Source organism: Lissotriton helveticus, chromosome 3_1 (genome assembly GCF_964261635.1).
Source record: "Lissotriton helveticus chromosome 3_1, aLisHel1.1, whole genome shotgun sequence".
NCBI classification, from domain to species: domain Eukaryota; kingdom Metazoa; phylum Chordata; class Amphibia; order Caudata; family Salamandridae; genus Lissotriton; species Lissotriton helveticus.
In genome coordinates, this window is record NC_136061.1 from 419,032,056 (window position 1) to 419,050,336 (window position 18,281).

General features: G+C 42.9%; 1 protein-coding gene across 1 annotated transcript in view; it reads left to right on the forward strand.

Moving 5' to 3' along the window:
- LOC144824568 (cyclic nucleotide-binding domain-containing protein 2-like) overlaps positions 1-18,044 on the forward strand; it is a 487,609-nt gene extending 469,565 nt beyond the window's left edge. Inside the window, exon 9 of the mRNA XM_078683625.1 lies at positions 17,795-18,044. Within this exon, the coding sequence (XP_078539751.1) occupies positions 17,795-17,926 (132 nt within the window). The 3' untranslated portion in view covers positions 17,927-18,044. The remainder of the gene's footprint in view (positions 1-17,794) is intronic.
- The last annotated feature ends 237 nt before the right edge of the window (positions 18,045-18,281 follow it).

Below are 18,281 nucleotides of genomic sequence, written 5' to 3' on the forward strand. Positions count from 1 at the left end.
GGACGCTCCCGAGACTAAGGGGCACTCCGTGGCAGGGAGAAAAAGGAGGTCAATGCGCGAGTGAGTACGGTGAGAGGCGGAGGTGTGGGTGAACTGCGCTGCACGCGGATGCCATATGCCCCAGATGTCACACAGCCCCAGGGCCAAGGCCCAGGCAGAGAGGGCGGCCGATGCGGAGGAACGACTTGCCGTCGGGGGCCCCGTGGAGTCGCGCCCAGGTTGCATCACCGCATTGAAGTCACCTCCCACAATGGTGAGACCGGCTGGGAAGGTGGGGAGCAGCTGGGTAAGACAATCTAAAGTGGGGGACAGGAGGGTGGGCGGAACATAAACGCTCACAATGTTAAGGGGAAGTCCCTCCAGCACACCCGTCACTGCAACAAATCTGAACATTTTTAACACAGCCTACCTCTATACATTTACAAAGCAACATCCCACTACAAAATTGTATATAACAATATTAATACCATAATTTTTTTAAAAATATTACTTAATAAACCAGAAATAAATATACAAAACAAATTCAATCTTATCAAATTTGAAAGCAAATGGGTGCCGCTTGCAGGAGACGATTTTCTTGGACGCTGCCCGCAGTAAGGACGGCAAGGACCAGGAGCACAGGCGATAACAGCGCCCGCCCACAAGCGCTACAGCGCTACAAGACTCTCCGCGGGACGCACGCGGGCGCACGCCGGGCAAAGCCCGGGCCAAGAGCGGGCCCGTTTGAACCCGAAAGAGGCTGGGCTGGGTCCCCCTCTAACGTCGACGAAATTGAAAGATAAAGTAAGTCTTCCATTGTAACAATTTTTTATATGGCTGGACGTGCAGGGAAGGAGAGGAAGGTCGCGACAGGAGGCTATGTGGCCGGAACACTCGATCAATTTATAACAAGGGCCTCTTCGGTATTAGCACACGAAATCGAACTCATGGAGCGCCGCCTCTCATTGGACCCAGCTTTTTCCAAACGATCCTCTTTGGGAAACATAATGCTGTCTGCCACCCCGGAACAACACACTAATGCTATCATTGTACTGGAAACGTCAAGTCATAATAGCAGCGTAATAACGGAGGATTTGGTAAATACAAGGATTGATGGGGTTCATAGTGTTCAGGCCCAAAGTAATATCAACACATCTGTACCTGACAGGGTATCCACTCGCGCATCTATGACAGGCGCGAACTGGCCATAGTTGGCACCGGGCAATCCCCCGGTGCGCCGCAAGGGTGGGGGCCGGTTTTGGGTCCCTGGGGGCCAATTTTGTTACAGGGCCGTTTTTGCAGCATAGCTGCAAAATCGGCCCTGCAACAAAATCGGCCGAAAATCGGCCCTAGCAAAGCGCTCGGCGGCACCTCCAACCCCTCCGAGTGGGGAGGGGGGCCGGCCGAGCACTTTGCCAGGGCCGGTTTGGGTTCCCAGTCCGGCCCTGATCTATGATGCCTGCTCTCGATGTTGTGCCACCCCAACCAGGAGACATATCCGGAGTAATCCCTAAGAGGAAGCGAAGTGGGGATGCCCGAAAGGGAAAAGAGCTCAAGGTGGCCAAATCTAAGAACATGGGCAAACCGGCACGTGCTGCACCTACTATTTTAGAACCCCAGCCGGTGATACCCAGTATATCACCTACCATTCCTTCTGTTAATACAATGGCGACATTGGATGAGGGATTTTGGTTTATAGTAGGCGGACTTATTACGTCTTCCATGCAGCCCATTTTGGCAAGATTGATGTCAATTGAGGACAAATTACATAAACTGGAACAACTGAGCACACTAAATCTTGAGTGTATTGAGAAGATCAAGCCGATAACCAACCAAGACAAGAGCCTGTCACCAAATGACATATGGAATACTCCCGCCCCTAACCCGATCCCTTACACAACTGAACATGATCCCGCGGAAGGCACTTTGCAGGCCCGAGTGGGAACAGGACTAAGCACCAAGGATGATGTAGTTTACTCAGGAACTATGGACACAGTTAAGGGTAAAAGCACGGCCCATCATGTGTTGGGAGGGGGTATAACTAAAACCCTGAAGGGGGGACGGAAGGAACCCACCAATATCGACGTGCAGGAGAATATGTTACCACAAATTGATTTACCACCAGAGTCCGTACCTTATGTTGTTGTCCTGGCAGTGGTCCCAGAACTAGAGAAAGGCAGTGTGGAATCGTTTGTTGAACTGAAGAACAAAACTACTCACTGGTTAAATGTCAATAGACCCCTGCCCTCACAAATGCATTGCCAAATTCGGTTTGTACGCAGAGTTAGCTGGGTGGGAAGGAGCAGGAAAGACATACATGGTGACTGTATTGTCATAAATTTCAGCGATGCTCGAGTAGTACAACATATTTGTGAGAGGTGGACCCACACTACAAGAACTAGAATTCAGCCTTTTGGCCTCACCTATTTTTACACTCCCCAGACACAACGAGTGAACCCTGTCTGTAACAGAAATTTCTTTAACATGGGTAGTGGGGAAAACAATGTTAGAAATGGGACCGCCATAGATGGCTATGATTTTGTGTCCAGTATTCCCCTCAGTAACAGGTACAGTGCACTTGATATGGTGGATTGACTTACCCCAAATAGTACCTACTCCCAGAATGCGTCTATTTTGGATGGAGGAGTAGAGGTTATAAGGCAACATCCTGGAAACAATACGAGCAATGTGTTTCTCGGGGGGTCTGTAAATTGCATTAAATATAGCACAGATGGTGTGTGTGATGAAATGGAACATGCTATTGTTATTACTGAAATTAGCCATCGCACACCTATAGAGGGTGAAGCATACCAGGATCCCACTATAACTCGGAAAAGAGGGGAAAGGGAGGTTTTAATGGAAAACAGATATCAGTCTAGTAAGCAAAGAATGATCAAAGCAGAACGGTATAGCGAAAAGCAGCTGCTAGCCCAAAAATCAATAAATCAAAAATGGGTAATACTCTTAATCTGATGTCATGGAACATCGCTGGGCTTTCTTCTAGAGCAAGGGACCCCACTTGGCTAGAATTTACACAGGATTTTTCTATCATCTGCCTGCAGGAAACATGGGCAACCGAGGCTATACATATAAACGGTTACCGTACTTTTCATACCCCTGCCAGATCGAGAATACGAGGGCGGAATAAAGGAGGTTTATGTACCTACGTATCTAACCTTGTGAACAATCTGGCAGTGAAGTTTGAAGATAGATCTGAATATTACCAGATTTTGCTAGTAAGCGATGAGGGAAAAAAGAAAACAGTTATAATTCATTTTTATAATAACATCCTGAAACCAGAAACAAACAAGGTATCAGAAGAGTTATGTTAAGCCCTGAAGCACACTGAAGAACATCTGCCCGGGGAAGTGTGCATAATATGGATGGGCGACTTTAACTGTTTTCTATGCCCATATAGCCATCTGGGTATTTGTGGTCTGGACACAGACAATGGGGTCCCTCTCACACATATTTCACTCACTACTCTGGGTAATTTGTTGAACGGTGTGTCCTTTCAATTTGACCTGGGATTTGCAAACAAATTATGTATCCCCCCAGTCCCTTTTATGCCAACTTTTATTGGGAGGGGGTGCAAATTAGTCATTGATTTTGTTCTTATGTCAAACCGGTACTCCTGTCATGTTTCTAACTATGAAACATGCAATACAGTGATTAGTGACTACCTTCAGAACAGGTTATTATTTTCTCTAGCGGGGAGTAAAAAAACATCTCAAGTAGTAGAACAATCACATAATTATAAATTACATCTTGCAAAGATTAATGGATATGCCATAAATTGGAACAAAGTGGAACCTGGGGCCTTCTTTGAAACCCTTGTAAAAAATAGATATAGGGAATTTGAAATTTGCTTAGCCCAGACAGATGAAAACGCCCAAGTTACTGAGGCATTCCTCAGGATTGCTGAGGAAATATGAAAACTCCTCACAGGGACACAAAAACGGGGTACTATCAAGGCACAGGGGTGGTTTGATAGGGATTGCAGTAAGGCACATCCACATCTATTGAAGGTATTGAAAGGTGAGCCGAGAAGTAGGGATGAAGTTAGGCTGGCAAGAACTGATTACCAACGAGCAGTCAAAAAGCGCAAGAGTCAACTAAAACTGGAAGCATGGCAGGCGTTACATCAAGCCTGCTTCACCAAGGACAAGACGGGCTTCTGGAAAGCTGTTAATGTTCCATTTTTTGCAGACAGGAAAACTGACTCAATAGAAGTGGCTATCACAGAAGATAGATGGGTTAATTACTTCAGGGACCTCTATCAGGCAGATGATTTAATTGTGAATGAGGGAATAGACCTAATAGAACGAGATGATAATGAGATTAATGAGTCTTTTCCCTTGAATATCGACTTCTCACTTGCAGAAGTTTTAGCCGCCATCAATGAGAGTGCAGCAGGGAAATCCCCAGGACCTGACGGTGTGCCAGTGGACATATATAAATCAACAGTGGACATATATAAATCTAACATCGATCTATGGGCTCCACTCTTAACAAACGTTTTGAACAGCTGTAATAAATACGGGTTCCCTCCCACCTGGCTAGAGGCAATCGTAATCCCCATCTATAAAAAGGGTGACCGAAATGATCCAAAGTGTTACCGTCCAATATCACTACTGGACTCGCTCATGAGAGTTGTGGGGAGGGTCATGTTAAATAAATTACAACACTGGGTGGAAGAAAGGGGTATACTTTCAAAGTTTCAATATGGTTTCAGGGCAGGTCTCGGAACAGCAGAACAAGGTTTAAATTTAGCACTGATTTTCGCCAAATATGTATCAGCCAAAAGAGAAAAATTGTTCTTAACATTCGTCGACCTAAGCTCAGCTTTTGATTGTGCAAACCACGATAAACTCTGGAGCACACTGTCACAAATGGGTTTGGATCCAAATTTACTTACATTTATTAGGGAGCTGTATCGAGGGGCGAGGGTGCGGTATGGGAAGCAGGGCGAGTGTACAGCTAAGTTTAGTATAAATAAAGGAGTCAGCCAAGGATGTATACTCGCACCATTCTTGTTTCATTTATACATAAATAGTGTAGGCTCCCACCTGGCTCAGGATAACCAGGACTATCCAGAGATTGGGAACGCCCCGGTCCCCATATTATTATATGCGGACGACGCAGTAATTATGGCAAGGACTCAGGTAGGCCTCCAAAGAGCTATCACTAAATTTTCAAATTACATGAATGATAGAGGCCTAAAAATAAACATAAGCAAAACATTTACCATGTGTTGTACTAGAAATAAAACCATCTCATGTAAAACTTTTATCTCAGAAACAAAGATAGACACGATTGATAAATTCTCGTATCTGGGCATTAACTTTGAGAAATCAGGCACCTGGACATCTGCGACACATGTAAGAAAACTGGCTTTTTCCAGAGCCATAGGCGCTGTTCGCAATTTTTCCAATAAGGTGGGAGGACGACCAGTCCCAGAGCTCGTGGACATATACAAATCGAAATGCGTATCCACAGCAATATATGGGGCAGGGATTTGCGTAATAGCAGAGGTTAATAACATACAACTCTGTGAGAATGCGTTTCTGCGCTATCTGTTAGCTGTCCCAGGGTCTACCTCTACTTATGTATGCCATAAGGAACTTGGCTTACCATATATATATCGGACCTCATCAAACTTAATCCCCTTCTTCTATGGTATAAGGTCTGGTGTACGGATGAGACCGGTTTTAACAGAGATATATTTAAGGATTGTCTTAATCTAGAGGGGGTTACCAGTATTCCCTGGATCAAATATGTAAAGAAACTTTTTTATGATATTGGCTACCCAGAAAATATTGATTGCCCAGACTGTTTAGAAACTGTATCAAGGAAGAACTTGAAAAGCATTTGTTTAAATTTTCTAGAGAGCAAGCGTTGGCTTAAAGATAAATGCAAGACAACAGTCATGGAGAATAACTTGATGCTGCAAGGTCAGGGAATTCAGCCATATCTAACACAGGTCCAAAGCTGCTATGCACGCATGTTACTTGCACGTTTCCGTGGGGGGACCTTTTTCAGATTGGTTACATTTCCAGATGCTAACTCGTGGTCTAAGAATTTGCCACCATGTCCATGCGATGATACGTCTGTTCAATCAACGTTACATTGCGCACTTTTTTGCAAATTTTATGATTTGCCAAGGAAAAGATTTCTAATTTTTATCCTGAAAAAGTGGGGACTTAGACAGTGTCGAGCAGCATTTCTGAGGCTTCAAATGCTGGAGGAAGAACAGACTATGTTAATTATGTCGTCTTTTTTAAAAGCTGTAATCAGGCACAGGATCACTATGAACTAATTTACAATTATTTGTCTGAGCTAGATAAAAATGAATGAAGAAGAAAAAAACTTTTTACTTATCTAATGAGCTGCTTTTTTTCTATTGTACTATGATCAATAGTAATGTTTATGTAATTTCTTTGCTTAATCTTTTTAAATGTAAATTGATTTTATTGTGCTTTTATGGTTTTTAATCAAAATCGAATAAATCAGTTTTTGATTTGATTTGATTTGGAAAGCAAATGTTAAATGTTTCATTATTTTAAAAATGAAACATTGTAAAAAAAATGTACAATTAAATTTATTTATATATTCTCAATAATTAAAAAACATTAATTACATAATATTTACTTCAGCATTTTTAAAACACTCCCCACCCTTATCCCCTAATAACCCAACATCCAGCTCCTAAAATTTATATTACAAATATTATTCTTATACATTTTTTAAATGATTAATATTGCATAAAAATACATTTACTCTCAAACAAAAAATATTTTGTATGAACATATTATTTATTTCAACATTTTTAAAACACTCCTCACCCTTATCCTCTAATAACCCAACAACCCGCTCCTAAAATTTATATTAAAAAAATGTTTTTATACATTTTAAAAATTATTAATATCTCATAAAAATAAATTTAGTCTCAACAAAAAATATTTAGTAAAAACATATTATTTACTCCAACATTTTGAAAACACTCCCCATCCTTATCCCCTAATAACCCAACATCCCACTCCTAAAGATTATATTACAAATAATTTTTTTATAAATGTTAAAAATTATTCATATCTCATAAAAATATTTTTACACTCAACAAAAAATATTTTGTATAAACGTATTATTTATTTAATTTTTTTTAAAACACTCCCCACCCTTATCCCCTAATAACCCAACATCCCGCACCTAAAATTTATATTACAAATATTTTTTTATAAATTTTATACAATTATTATTGACGCTATTTTTAGATTATTATTTTTACATTCATTACATTTCGATATTTTAAAAATGCGATATTTTTTACATTCTAATTTTATCATTTTCGATATTACTTACCTTTACAAAATATCTATATTTTGTCATAACGATATTTTGTACTTGATATTTCAACATTCGATATTTTAAATTAAAAAAACTATATCTTAACATTCTATATACTGACAATCGATATTTTGGTACATCTTCCCCCTTTTAGTATCCCTCTATCTAACCGATTTGCCCCACTGGAGGACGTGGATTGACTGGGAGGGCTGGATGTCTTAAACATAGGTAGATACTCAATAAGCCCCCCTGGTACATCCACCCCTAATGCTCAGGTCATTAGTATCTCTGGGACGAGAATGGATTCACAAAATAGAGATATTCCAACAAATCTGGATGTAACAGGGCATGGTGTAATTGAAGGATTGCATCAGCCATCTTCTGTTAGGCCTATTTGGCCGTATATGGAGAATAAAATTATTAATCCTACTAGTGAAATTGTTAGTCCTCCCATTGGACCAGCTACGGTTCCAATGGTCTTAACTGATAATGGTGGAGGGAACACCTGATAATAAACTTACCATTCTGTCCTTGAAATTGGCAGGGCTTACTAATAAACTATCCTGCCCCGACTGGGGACTCTTTATAGATCAGTACGATATCTGCCTATTACAGGGGACCTGGGCCAGGGAATTTTTTTTTAGGCTGGGCTTTTTGTCAGTTAACAATTTGGCCTCTATTGGTGTGAGGGGAAGACCATTTGGTGGTATGTCCATCCTGATTGGGTCGCACTTAGGATGCACAGTGATGCAATTGGATACCCCAACCCTAGATCTTCAATGTATTAAACTTTCCTTTTTGTCCATATTTACTGTGATCCTTATTAATGTCTATTCTCGCCCCACTCGGATGGGCAAAGAATCACCTACATTGGACATTCTAGATAATTTTATTTCTATGGTACAGGTGGAGAGCACTTTGATTGTCGCGGGGGATTTTAATTGCCAATACCATTACCTGGCATCATAGAGTCTATCACTAGTGAGGAGGATTTGCTCTGGTCCATCCCAGACCTTCAAATACCTCCGATTAAGGCATGGTCACCACTGGCTCTTCAATTGAATTTCATCATTATGGCCCACTCCCTGAGAGCCTGCAATGGCCGAGCCTAATCTGACCTGGAGGGTAATGCTACCTTTAACCGTCCTGGTCAGTCTTCCCGTATAGATTACATCATGGTAGAGGCAAGGTCTTGGAATAAGGTTATTGATTTTGTGGTTCTTCCCCGTCACGATAGTGACCATAATGCTTTGGTCCTTGATCTAAACCTACCTGAGATGGGTTTAACTATGGGAGAAAAGTGGATAACTGAGGGATTCCCCTTCTCTCAAATGACAGAAGAAGCCTTAAATGGCCAACGGTGAAAAAGTCACCAGATAAATTGAGGTTTCTTTATCAAGCTGTCCATCAGGCATTCTTTGAATTAAGTGGTCATATAGACCAGGGGCAGGAAATGTATTTTAATCAAATTTATAATGTACACGCAGGTTTAGTGTCTGCCCTTGCTGAACTATTAAATCCATTAACGGTCAAACCCAGGAAGAATAGGAAGGCCTCTACTTGGTTCAATTCCAACTGTAAGAAAGCCAAGGGTGCACTCCTGGACTCAATTAAAACCCTGAATAAACCATTAATAAAATGTATCAGGTTTGAGTACAAGAAAGTGTTAATCGAGGCCAAACAGAACTGGGAAAATAACAAATGGGATGGCATACTCTCCTATTGTCAAAATCGCCAATGGGAATCCAACATGCCTTAGACAGCTTTGCCAATTTTTGTCATAAAAGGGGGTTGGAGATCAACACCCAAAATACTAAGTTTATGGTCTGCAATCCACCAAAGAACAGATGTGCCAATCCCTCTTTGAATGGCATCGTTTTGGACAGGGTAAGCGTATTTGAATACCTGGGTGTCACCCTTACCGATAGAATGGATTGGGGCCCACAACTTGCTAAGGCTAAACTTAGACTTGCCCAGACCACTGGTGGTATTTTAAAACTCCATAGGGAATCCACCTCCGCGCCTGTTGCTTTCATTATAGAAATCTATAAAGCACAAGCACGGGGAGCAATTTTATATGGGGCAGAACTGTGGGGTCACCGTCCGGTAGAATGTATCAGCAAAACTGAAAACCTATTTTTAAGATCGCTCCTGGCTCTCCAACTAGCACCCCTCTTATTCCCCTGAGAATGGATCTGGGTATTAGATCAATAGAAGAAGAAGTGGCCCTACGGCCCTTAACCTATTGGCGCAGACTTTGGGTAACCCCTGAGCTGATGCATTTTAGATCTGAAATTGAAGAGTTAATGGGTCTCCCTGGGACTGAAAATTGCCCTGGTTTGCTTTTATAAAAAAAGAAAGTACGAGGCTGGGTCTACCAGGATTCTGGTCTAATCCCGTAGTAGTCTGTGCCGAGTTGTCGCGCGCTGATTTGGTTAAAATATATCATATGAATAGAATCACGGATACCATTGGTAATTCTGGGTTGGGTTCACTTACACTTCAGTTTTTTAATATAAAAGACAAATACAAAGTTGAGCCTTTCCTTGATGAGGTTTTACCTAGTACAGCGAGAAAACTCTATCTGCAATTCAGATATGGCACACTTCCGCTCAGGGTTTTATCCTATAAATGGTCTTCTAACAAGTCAATAGAATGCCCGGCCTGTGGGGCCAAGGAAGAGACTGAGTCCCATGTTTTTTTTCTTTTGCCTAAAGTATAAATCTATACGGCAGCGTTGGCTTGTCCAGCTTTGCAGAAACCTGGGGTTTAGATATCATTATGAGGCCCTCAGAATATTGAAGTGTAATACCTCTACCCCTCTTGTATTTTCTGTTTCGCGCTTTATCGATGCTATGTGGCGCAGGCGAAGATCCTTTCCATGAATGAAGAGGAGAGAAAAAAAAAGGTTCTCTCTTTTTTTCTATAGATCTTTGACTCCTAGATACTGACACAGCACTGTAAACCTGTGTCCTTTTTAACGTTTTTATATTTTTTTAACTCTTTTAATATTTCTGTATATTGAATGATAATTGGATTGTGTTCCTATTTGTAGGAAGCTGTAAATACCATTAATAATAACGATTGTATGTGTGTATCTTTTATGGTCTATGACCGAAATAAAGATTATTTGACTGACTGATATTAAAATTTCGATATTATGTCATATCAATATTTTAACTTCGATATTAAGGCCAATCACCATATGTGTGTGTCTCTGTCACTGCTCCCTGGCATTGGGGCCCAAGGGTTCCAGTGACCACTAAGGTTGTTTCTAGCTGTGTTCCCCATGTAGGAGACTATTACATAAATCTGGCCTCTAGGAACAGTACACCTCCTTCCCACAACATCCTCAAGCAAGTCTGAGTCACTGACTCACACCGGTCATTTTGGTTTCTGAAAAAGTTAATTACCATAACAAAATTAAACATGGCTCATTCTATTGCATCAGAATTGATTTTTTAGTTTCTTACTCCATCACAGTTTTGTTGTAAGCTATCCTGGTTTCAATGACTAGTTTGCCAGCTTTATGTCTACTGTTTTGACTTGATTTCCTCAATCCTGACTCATTTGATATCACAGCAACTCAATCATTGATGGACTTTGACAGTAAGGTGCCATTTACTCATTCTCCATTTTAAATTCAGTATTTTTGCAGCTCCTCTCCCCTCTCAACACATGCACGCAACTGCTCTCAATTGTCAAACGAGATCAATGGTGTGCTTTTGGAGTGGATATCTGCATCTCTTTTGACCCCCAGTCCTATACAAATGTTGCACTCTTTGTCATTGGTAGTGACGCATGTATTAGCCCAACTGATCAATGGTTCTCTTGCTTTAGTTTAAGAAGGCCATTGCATCTTATTAATTTGAAAAACTGAGACAGGACCCAACATTCTCCCTCCTGCTTCTATTTAGCCGGCTCCATCAAAAATCTGAAAAATGCTATGACTGTCCAATTCTGGTTTTCTTTTGAAAACAGTGGTGTCGTCGGTGACTTTCAGGATTTGCAACCCTCACTGGCTAATGATAATGTTCTGATGTTCGATTTGGATCACTTGCATCAAGGGGCTAATTTAAGCTGTGTCACATTGTTGGTTCTTTTGGAACTTTTTAACAGCGATTGGCCCCAAGGACTGTGCTCTTCATCTGATCATGTCAAAGAGATTAGGATCCCGGGCACTATCTGGTATAGGTTTCATCCAGTAGTATAAAAAAATACTGATTGAAGTGCTCAACGCCTTCTTCGCTACCTGAGGTTGAAGAAATCCCACATACAGTTGGAGAGATTTCACTCCCTACCTTATCATTTTGGCTAAAAGTGGTAAGTACCTATAGAAGGTTAGGAAGGTCGTACATCCTCTGGTACTTATGGGATAAGGAGATTCAAAGATCTCTTTACCTGCCCAGGAAAGACACAACCTTCCCTAAAGAGAGAACAGAGAATATGAGAGTTGGCATCTAAGAAATTAGTTACAGGACCTGACGTTTTTTTATTTGGCAACATATTTTGGAAAGAGACCATCTGTTAGGTTGACATATTGACTGCTTTAGCGAATAACGTAAATGTTTTCAACATGGATGGAAGAGCTTGAGCTTCCTCACCAGGCTGCCTTTTCAGAGCTCCTACCACCTTATAATTATATTTCAATGGCAGCCTATTTCTCAGACGACACCAACAGAGATTTCCACGTAATTCTCTTGACCCCCCTAAGATACAATTCTTGGACAAACTGTGCTATAGAGGAGGACAGGCCAGCCCCCACCCCATTTCCAGTAAGGCAATACACTTTATAAATTCTTAACCAAAAATGTGGGTGGATGATTCGCCTATCTTTTTGTCAGCTGGAAATAAATGCCAGACTCATTTATTATTTAGATTATGCGGGCATGCACGTCACAGTTTTATTCCCCGTCTTTTCATTTGTGTCTCTAGTTGTCCTTTGAAGGAGTACCAACTATTAGGTGATTAAAAGGGGAGGGACTTGGTCTACAGATTGAATTTCAGAATGGACTCCAACCCTCGCTGTGGATTTTCAGTAGTACTCGTCTGTTAGTAAAGGGGCTAAGAGTTTCTAATGAGTGAAAAATGTATTTCTACAAATGGATTTGTTACATTTAATGCGAACATTGTAGGATGGACGGTATCCTTCGTCTCAGCGCATTATTTTAATTCTGATTAAGTTCATGACATTGGATCGAAAATGTAGTCACCTAGGGGCACATTAGGATGGCGTAACAAGGGACCACCCGCTATAAGGGCGGGGGTCCCGTATGTGCCATTAGGATGCGCCCACCATAGTGACAACAAGGGGTGGTGATGGACAGAGTCTCTGAATTAAGCAGAGTACTCTCACCCAGTCAAGAGATCAGGGCTAGATCCAACACCGTTTTTTAGCTCATTGCACCATCCCAGTTTCAGAACCTGGCTGTATGCAAATTAGTCTGTCCCTGGCCCAGTGCATCATGGGAACAGGGCAGACCAGACTACAAAAGCCAATTCTTACACTGGGAAGGAAACAAGCTTCCGGGGACCGGTTTCTGGCATTACAGCCGTCTTCGGCCCGGCTTGCTTGAATCCTGATGGTGCAATGAGCAAGGGACTCACATCTGAGTATACCCTTCCACGCTTAGGGTGGACAAAATTATTTACAACAAGGGGTGGTGATGGACAGAGTCTCTGAATTAAGCAGAGTACTCTCACCCAGTCAAGAGATCAGGGCTAGATCCAACACCGTTTTTTAGCTCATTGCACCATCCCAGTTTCAGAACCTGGCTGTATGCAAATTAGTCTGTCCCTGGCCCAGTGCATCATGGGAACAGGGCAGACCAGACTACAAAAGCCAATTCTTACACTGGGAAGGAAACAAGCTTCCGGGGACCGGTTTCTGGCATTACAGCCGTCTTCGGCCCGGCTTGCTTGAATCCTGATGGTGCAATGAGCAAGGGACTCACATCTGAGTATACCCTTCCACGCTTAGGGTGGACAAAATTATTTACAACAAGGGGTGGTGATGGACAGAGTCTCTGAATTAAGCAGAGTACTCTCACCCAGTCAAGAGATCAGGGCTAGATCCTACACCGTTTTTTAGCTCATTGCACCATCCCAGTTTCAGAACCTGGCTGTATGCAAATTAGTCTGTCCCTGGCCCAGTGCATCATGGGAACAGGGCAGACCAGACTACAAAAGCCAATTCTTACACTGGGAAGGAAACAAGCTTCCGGGGACCGGTTTCTGGCATTACAGCCGTCTTCGGCCCGGCTTGCTTGAATCCTGATGGTGCAATGAGCAAGGGACTCACATCTGAGTATACCCTTCCACGCTTAGGGTGGACAAAATTATTTACAACAAGGGGTGGTGATGGACAGAGTCTCTGAATTAAGCAGAGTACTCTCACCCAGTCAAGAGATCAGGGCTAGATCCAACACCGTTTTTTAGCTCATTGCACCATCCCAGTTTCAGAACCTGGCTGTATGCAAATTAGTCTGTCCCTGGCCCAGTGCATCATGGGAACAGGGCAGACCAGACTACAAAAGCCAATTCTTACACTGGGAAGGAAACAAGCTTCCGGGGACCGGTTTCTGGCATCACAGCCGTCTTCGGCCCGGCTTGCTTGAATCCTGATGGTGCAATGTGCAAGGGACTCACATCTGAGTATACCCTTCCACGCTTAGGGTGGACAAAACTATTTACAACAAGGGGTGGTGATGGACAGAGTCTCTGAATTAAGCAGAGTACTCTCACCCAGTCAAGAGATCAGGGCTAGATCCAACACCGTTTTTTAGCTCATTGCACCATCCCAGTTTCAGAACCTGGCTGTATGCAAATTAGTCTGTCCCTGGCCCAGTGCATCATGGGAACAGGGCAGACCAGACTACAAAAGCCAATTCTTACACTGGGAAGGAAACAAGCTTCCGGGGACCGGTTTCTGGCATTACAGCCGTCTTCGGCCCGGCTTGCTTGAATCCTGATGGTGCAATGAGCAAGGGACTCACATCTGAGTATACCCTTCCACGCTTAGGGTGGACAAAATTATTTACAACAAGGGGTGGTGATGGACAGAGTCTCTGAATTAAGCAGAGTACAGACTAATTTGCATATAGCCAGGTTCTGAACTGGGATGGTGCAGTGAGCTAAAAAACGGTGATGGATCAAGCCCTGATCTGTTGACTAGGTAGGAGTGTTCTGATTAACTCAGATACTCTGTCCATCACCACCCCCTTTTTGAAATTATTTTGGCCACCATGAGTGTGGAAGGGTATGCTCAGACATGAGTCCCTTGCTCATTGCACCATCAGGATTCAAGCAAGCCGGGCCGAAGACGGCTGTAATGCCAGAAACCGGTCCCCGGAAGCTTGTTTCCTTTCCAGTGAAGAATTGGCTTGGTAGTTTGGTCTGCCCTGTTCCCATGATGCACTGGGCCAGGGACAGACTAATTTGCATATAGCCAGGTTCTGAACTGGGATGGTGCAGTGAGCTAAAAAACGGTGATGGATCAAGCCCTGATCTGTTGACTGGGTAGGAGTGTTCTGATTAACTCAGATACTCTGTCCATCACCACCCCCTTTTTGAAATCACCATAGTGACAGGCGCATCCTGCATCCCTAACATTGTGGCGGGCGGTGCACTCAGCACCGCTCGCCACAATGCCAGGGAGGCATATTGTGCACTTCCATGCACAACATGGCAGGCACCACGCGGTGCCTGCCATGTTGTGCATGGAACTATGGTACCCCCCATGTGCACTCCCCACCCCCCCAGAGTCCCTGGGTGACCGCAACGGGCCCACCAAGCAGACTCCGCATGCCTTTCCGTGACCACAAGGTTGCCACGGTAAGGCATCTGTTAAGACACATTCTAATATGGCTGGCGGTGTCTATTAGACACCGCCACCATATAGAACCCTTCTCGGCCCGGTGGACATGTCGACCGGGCGGAAAAAAGGCGGACGGTCTTTCCGTCCGCCGCGGACCCCCCAGCCGTAATAATATGGCGGGGGTCTTTTGTACAGGGATAGTGGGCGGATTGCCCCCGCCGGGCCGGCGGTGACTACCGCCGGCCTGACGGGACAATTTGCCTGCCATCCTAATGGGGCCCCTAATGCTCTCTACTTTATGCTCTCAACCTCATTATCTTAGCTACCTTTTGGTCACTCCTCCTCCTCCCTATGTATTTTGATAAATCTGTTGCAATATGTGGCACTGACGCTGAGGTCAAGGGATATTTCCATAATAATAGTACATCTGAATTATATGCTTTTTCTGGTCCAACCCTGCTTCAGCAAATTAAATTGAAATTTTTGAGTTTTAAAGCAATTGAACCTTAGCAAATTCCAGAAGGTTTATGGTCAAAAACGTTTAAAAGATAAGATTAGTTTAATTATAAAACGAATCTTCTCCATCCCTAATGTATCCAGTTCAAGGAGGCCTCTTTTACTCTTTAGTTTCATTCAAGGGAACTTTCCACCCCTCTTGTGATTGTGATTGTGATTAGGTTCTTATATAGCGCGCTACCACTCCAAGGAGTATCTTGGCGCTTCGACTCCTAGTTGTCAGATGTGTGCTGAGAGATAATGATGGTGAGTCATCAGACATAGAGAGGGTCATAGCAGTGCTTTGTAACCTGATTCCGACAGAGGGTAGATCCAGGTTTTTAGGGCTTTCCTAAAACTGAGTTCAGTTGTACTTTGACGCAGAGACAAAGGAAGGTTGTTCCAAGCCTTCGCCCCGATGACTGCAAGGGATTTCCCTCCCTTGGTCGTTAGCCTAAATCTAGGGACGTGAAGTAGATTAGTGGTGGATGACCTAAGGGTTCGTTTCGGCTGGTAGGATTTAAAGTACCTCCTCAAGTACAGCGGGCCTTGTTGTTGGTAGGCTCTGTAGGTGATGATAAGTACCTTAAAAAGGATGCGCTTATGCACCGGAAGCCAATGCAGTGCATCCAGTGCTGCCGATGCTGAGGACTTTCTGGGCAGTTTCAGGACAAGCCTGGCTGCTGCATGCTGGACCATTTGCAGTCTATGCAGGGCCGATTTATTCAGCCCTGCATACAGACTGTTACAATAATCCAGTCTGGAGATTATGAGCGCTACAGCCACTGTCCGCCTGGCACTCAAATGGAGAAAGTCAAAAAATTTCCTGAGGCTTTTAATGGTTCTAAAACAGGACCCTGCTACTTCTTTGGCTTGCAAATTGAAAGATAGGGTGTTGTCAAACTTGATACCCAAGTTACGAACAGCATTAATTGTCTCAGGAGGAGCTTCTACCATTTCCGGCCACCAGTGCTGTGGTGAGAAGCAGTTATTAAGACCAAAAGGGACGATCTCCGTTTTTGCTGTATTACAATGTAGATGATTTTGGGTCATCCACTCAAATGTTGCTGATAAACACTCTTTCAGAGTTTGTTCGGCAATAGTTTGGTTCTTGTCAAGGGTCAGCACAAGTTGGGTGTCATCGGCATAGGCAATTGTACTGATGTTATAGGTGGAAATAAGTTCCAACAGGGGTACCATATAAAGGTTGAAAAGGGTTGGGCTCAAACTTGAGCCCTGCGGTACCCCAGATGTCAGGAACTTCTCCTCAGAAAGGAAATTGCCTAGCATGACAACCTTCCGCCTCTGCTCCAAATAATTCTTAAGCCATTCGAACACGGTTCCTGCTATGCCAGCTTTAATCAGGCGATGTAAAAGGATAGCATGGGATACCGTGTCGAAGGCTGCAGATAGGTCTAATAGGATCAGGACAGCCATTTTGCCCTGATCTAAGGCCGCACGAATGGTTTCAGCTGAAGATAGTAGAGCTGACTCGGTGGAGTGGCGAGCCCTGAAGCCCGCTTGGCACGGGTGTAATATATTATTGCTTTCTATGTGAGCCATCAGTTGTCTATTGACAAGGGATTCGGTGATTTTACATACTACAGGGAGGAGGGAGATGGGGCGCAAGTTGGATAATGTGGAGGGATCAGATATTGATTTCTTCTGTAGTGGCCTGACAGCGGCCAGTTTCCATTGCGGAGGAATATCCCCTGATTGCAGGGACGCATTAATGATGGAATTAATACAGGGGTTGACCTCCTGTATTATAGTTCTCAGAAGCGTATTGTCTTTCAAAGTCTATTGGAATGAGCACACATAACCCTAAACAAAACATTTAATAAATGTCCAAAAAGAGATCCACTATTATTTAAAAAAAGCAAACCATTAAAAGAGATTTGTGGAAAGAGTCATGCACCTGTGTAATTAAGTTGTCTTGAACTGGTTTGAAGTCATGGCCAAAAGCAGAACAGTTATTCCGTGTTATTCAGTGTTTAATTAATTTATTTTCATGTACCATAATTAACAGATAGTGTTTTCGCCTACAGTGGAGCATAACACAGTATAATATAGCAGTTAAAATATAATAAAAGTCTGTAGTGGAATAAAGCTTTCAAACGTTTTATACATTTACATTTTTATAATGTTTTCTTTTAGGGAAGTTGTGAAATGTTTCGGCTTGTGAAACTCATCAATTGTCCATCTTACCACAAGTGGATCAATCAGCATATGGATCAATATCAGCCGACACCTGCCAAGTCAGACCCTAGTATGTACTGTTCAACTTGAGCATGTCAACCTTCTAAAGGAAGATAAGTAGCTCTTCCGGTGGCACTCTAAGGTGGCTGATGCTCATGGTGGAGGATGAGCACTGACCACAAGGTTTAATCCTCCCTACTTTATGTCAGTTGGGATACCTTCTATTTTTTGTTGAGTCTTTGAAGAAGATTTGAAAGTTGAAGTTGATATACACGAAATACATGATATAAAATTAAAACACATGTGGTGCATACCCTATGGCCCAAAGTTATCATGCAACAAAAATTGCTGCTGTATGCCTCACTTAAAAAAATATATCACTTAATAAGGCACTTGTTCTCCAGTATTTGATGTGGTAGACAATATGAGGACTTGTCATTTGGAA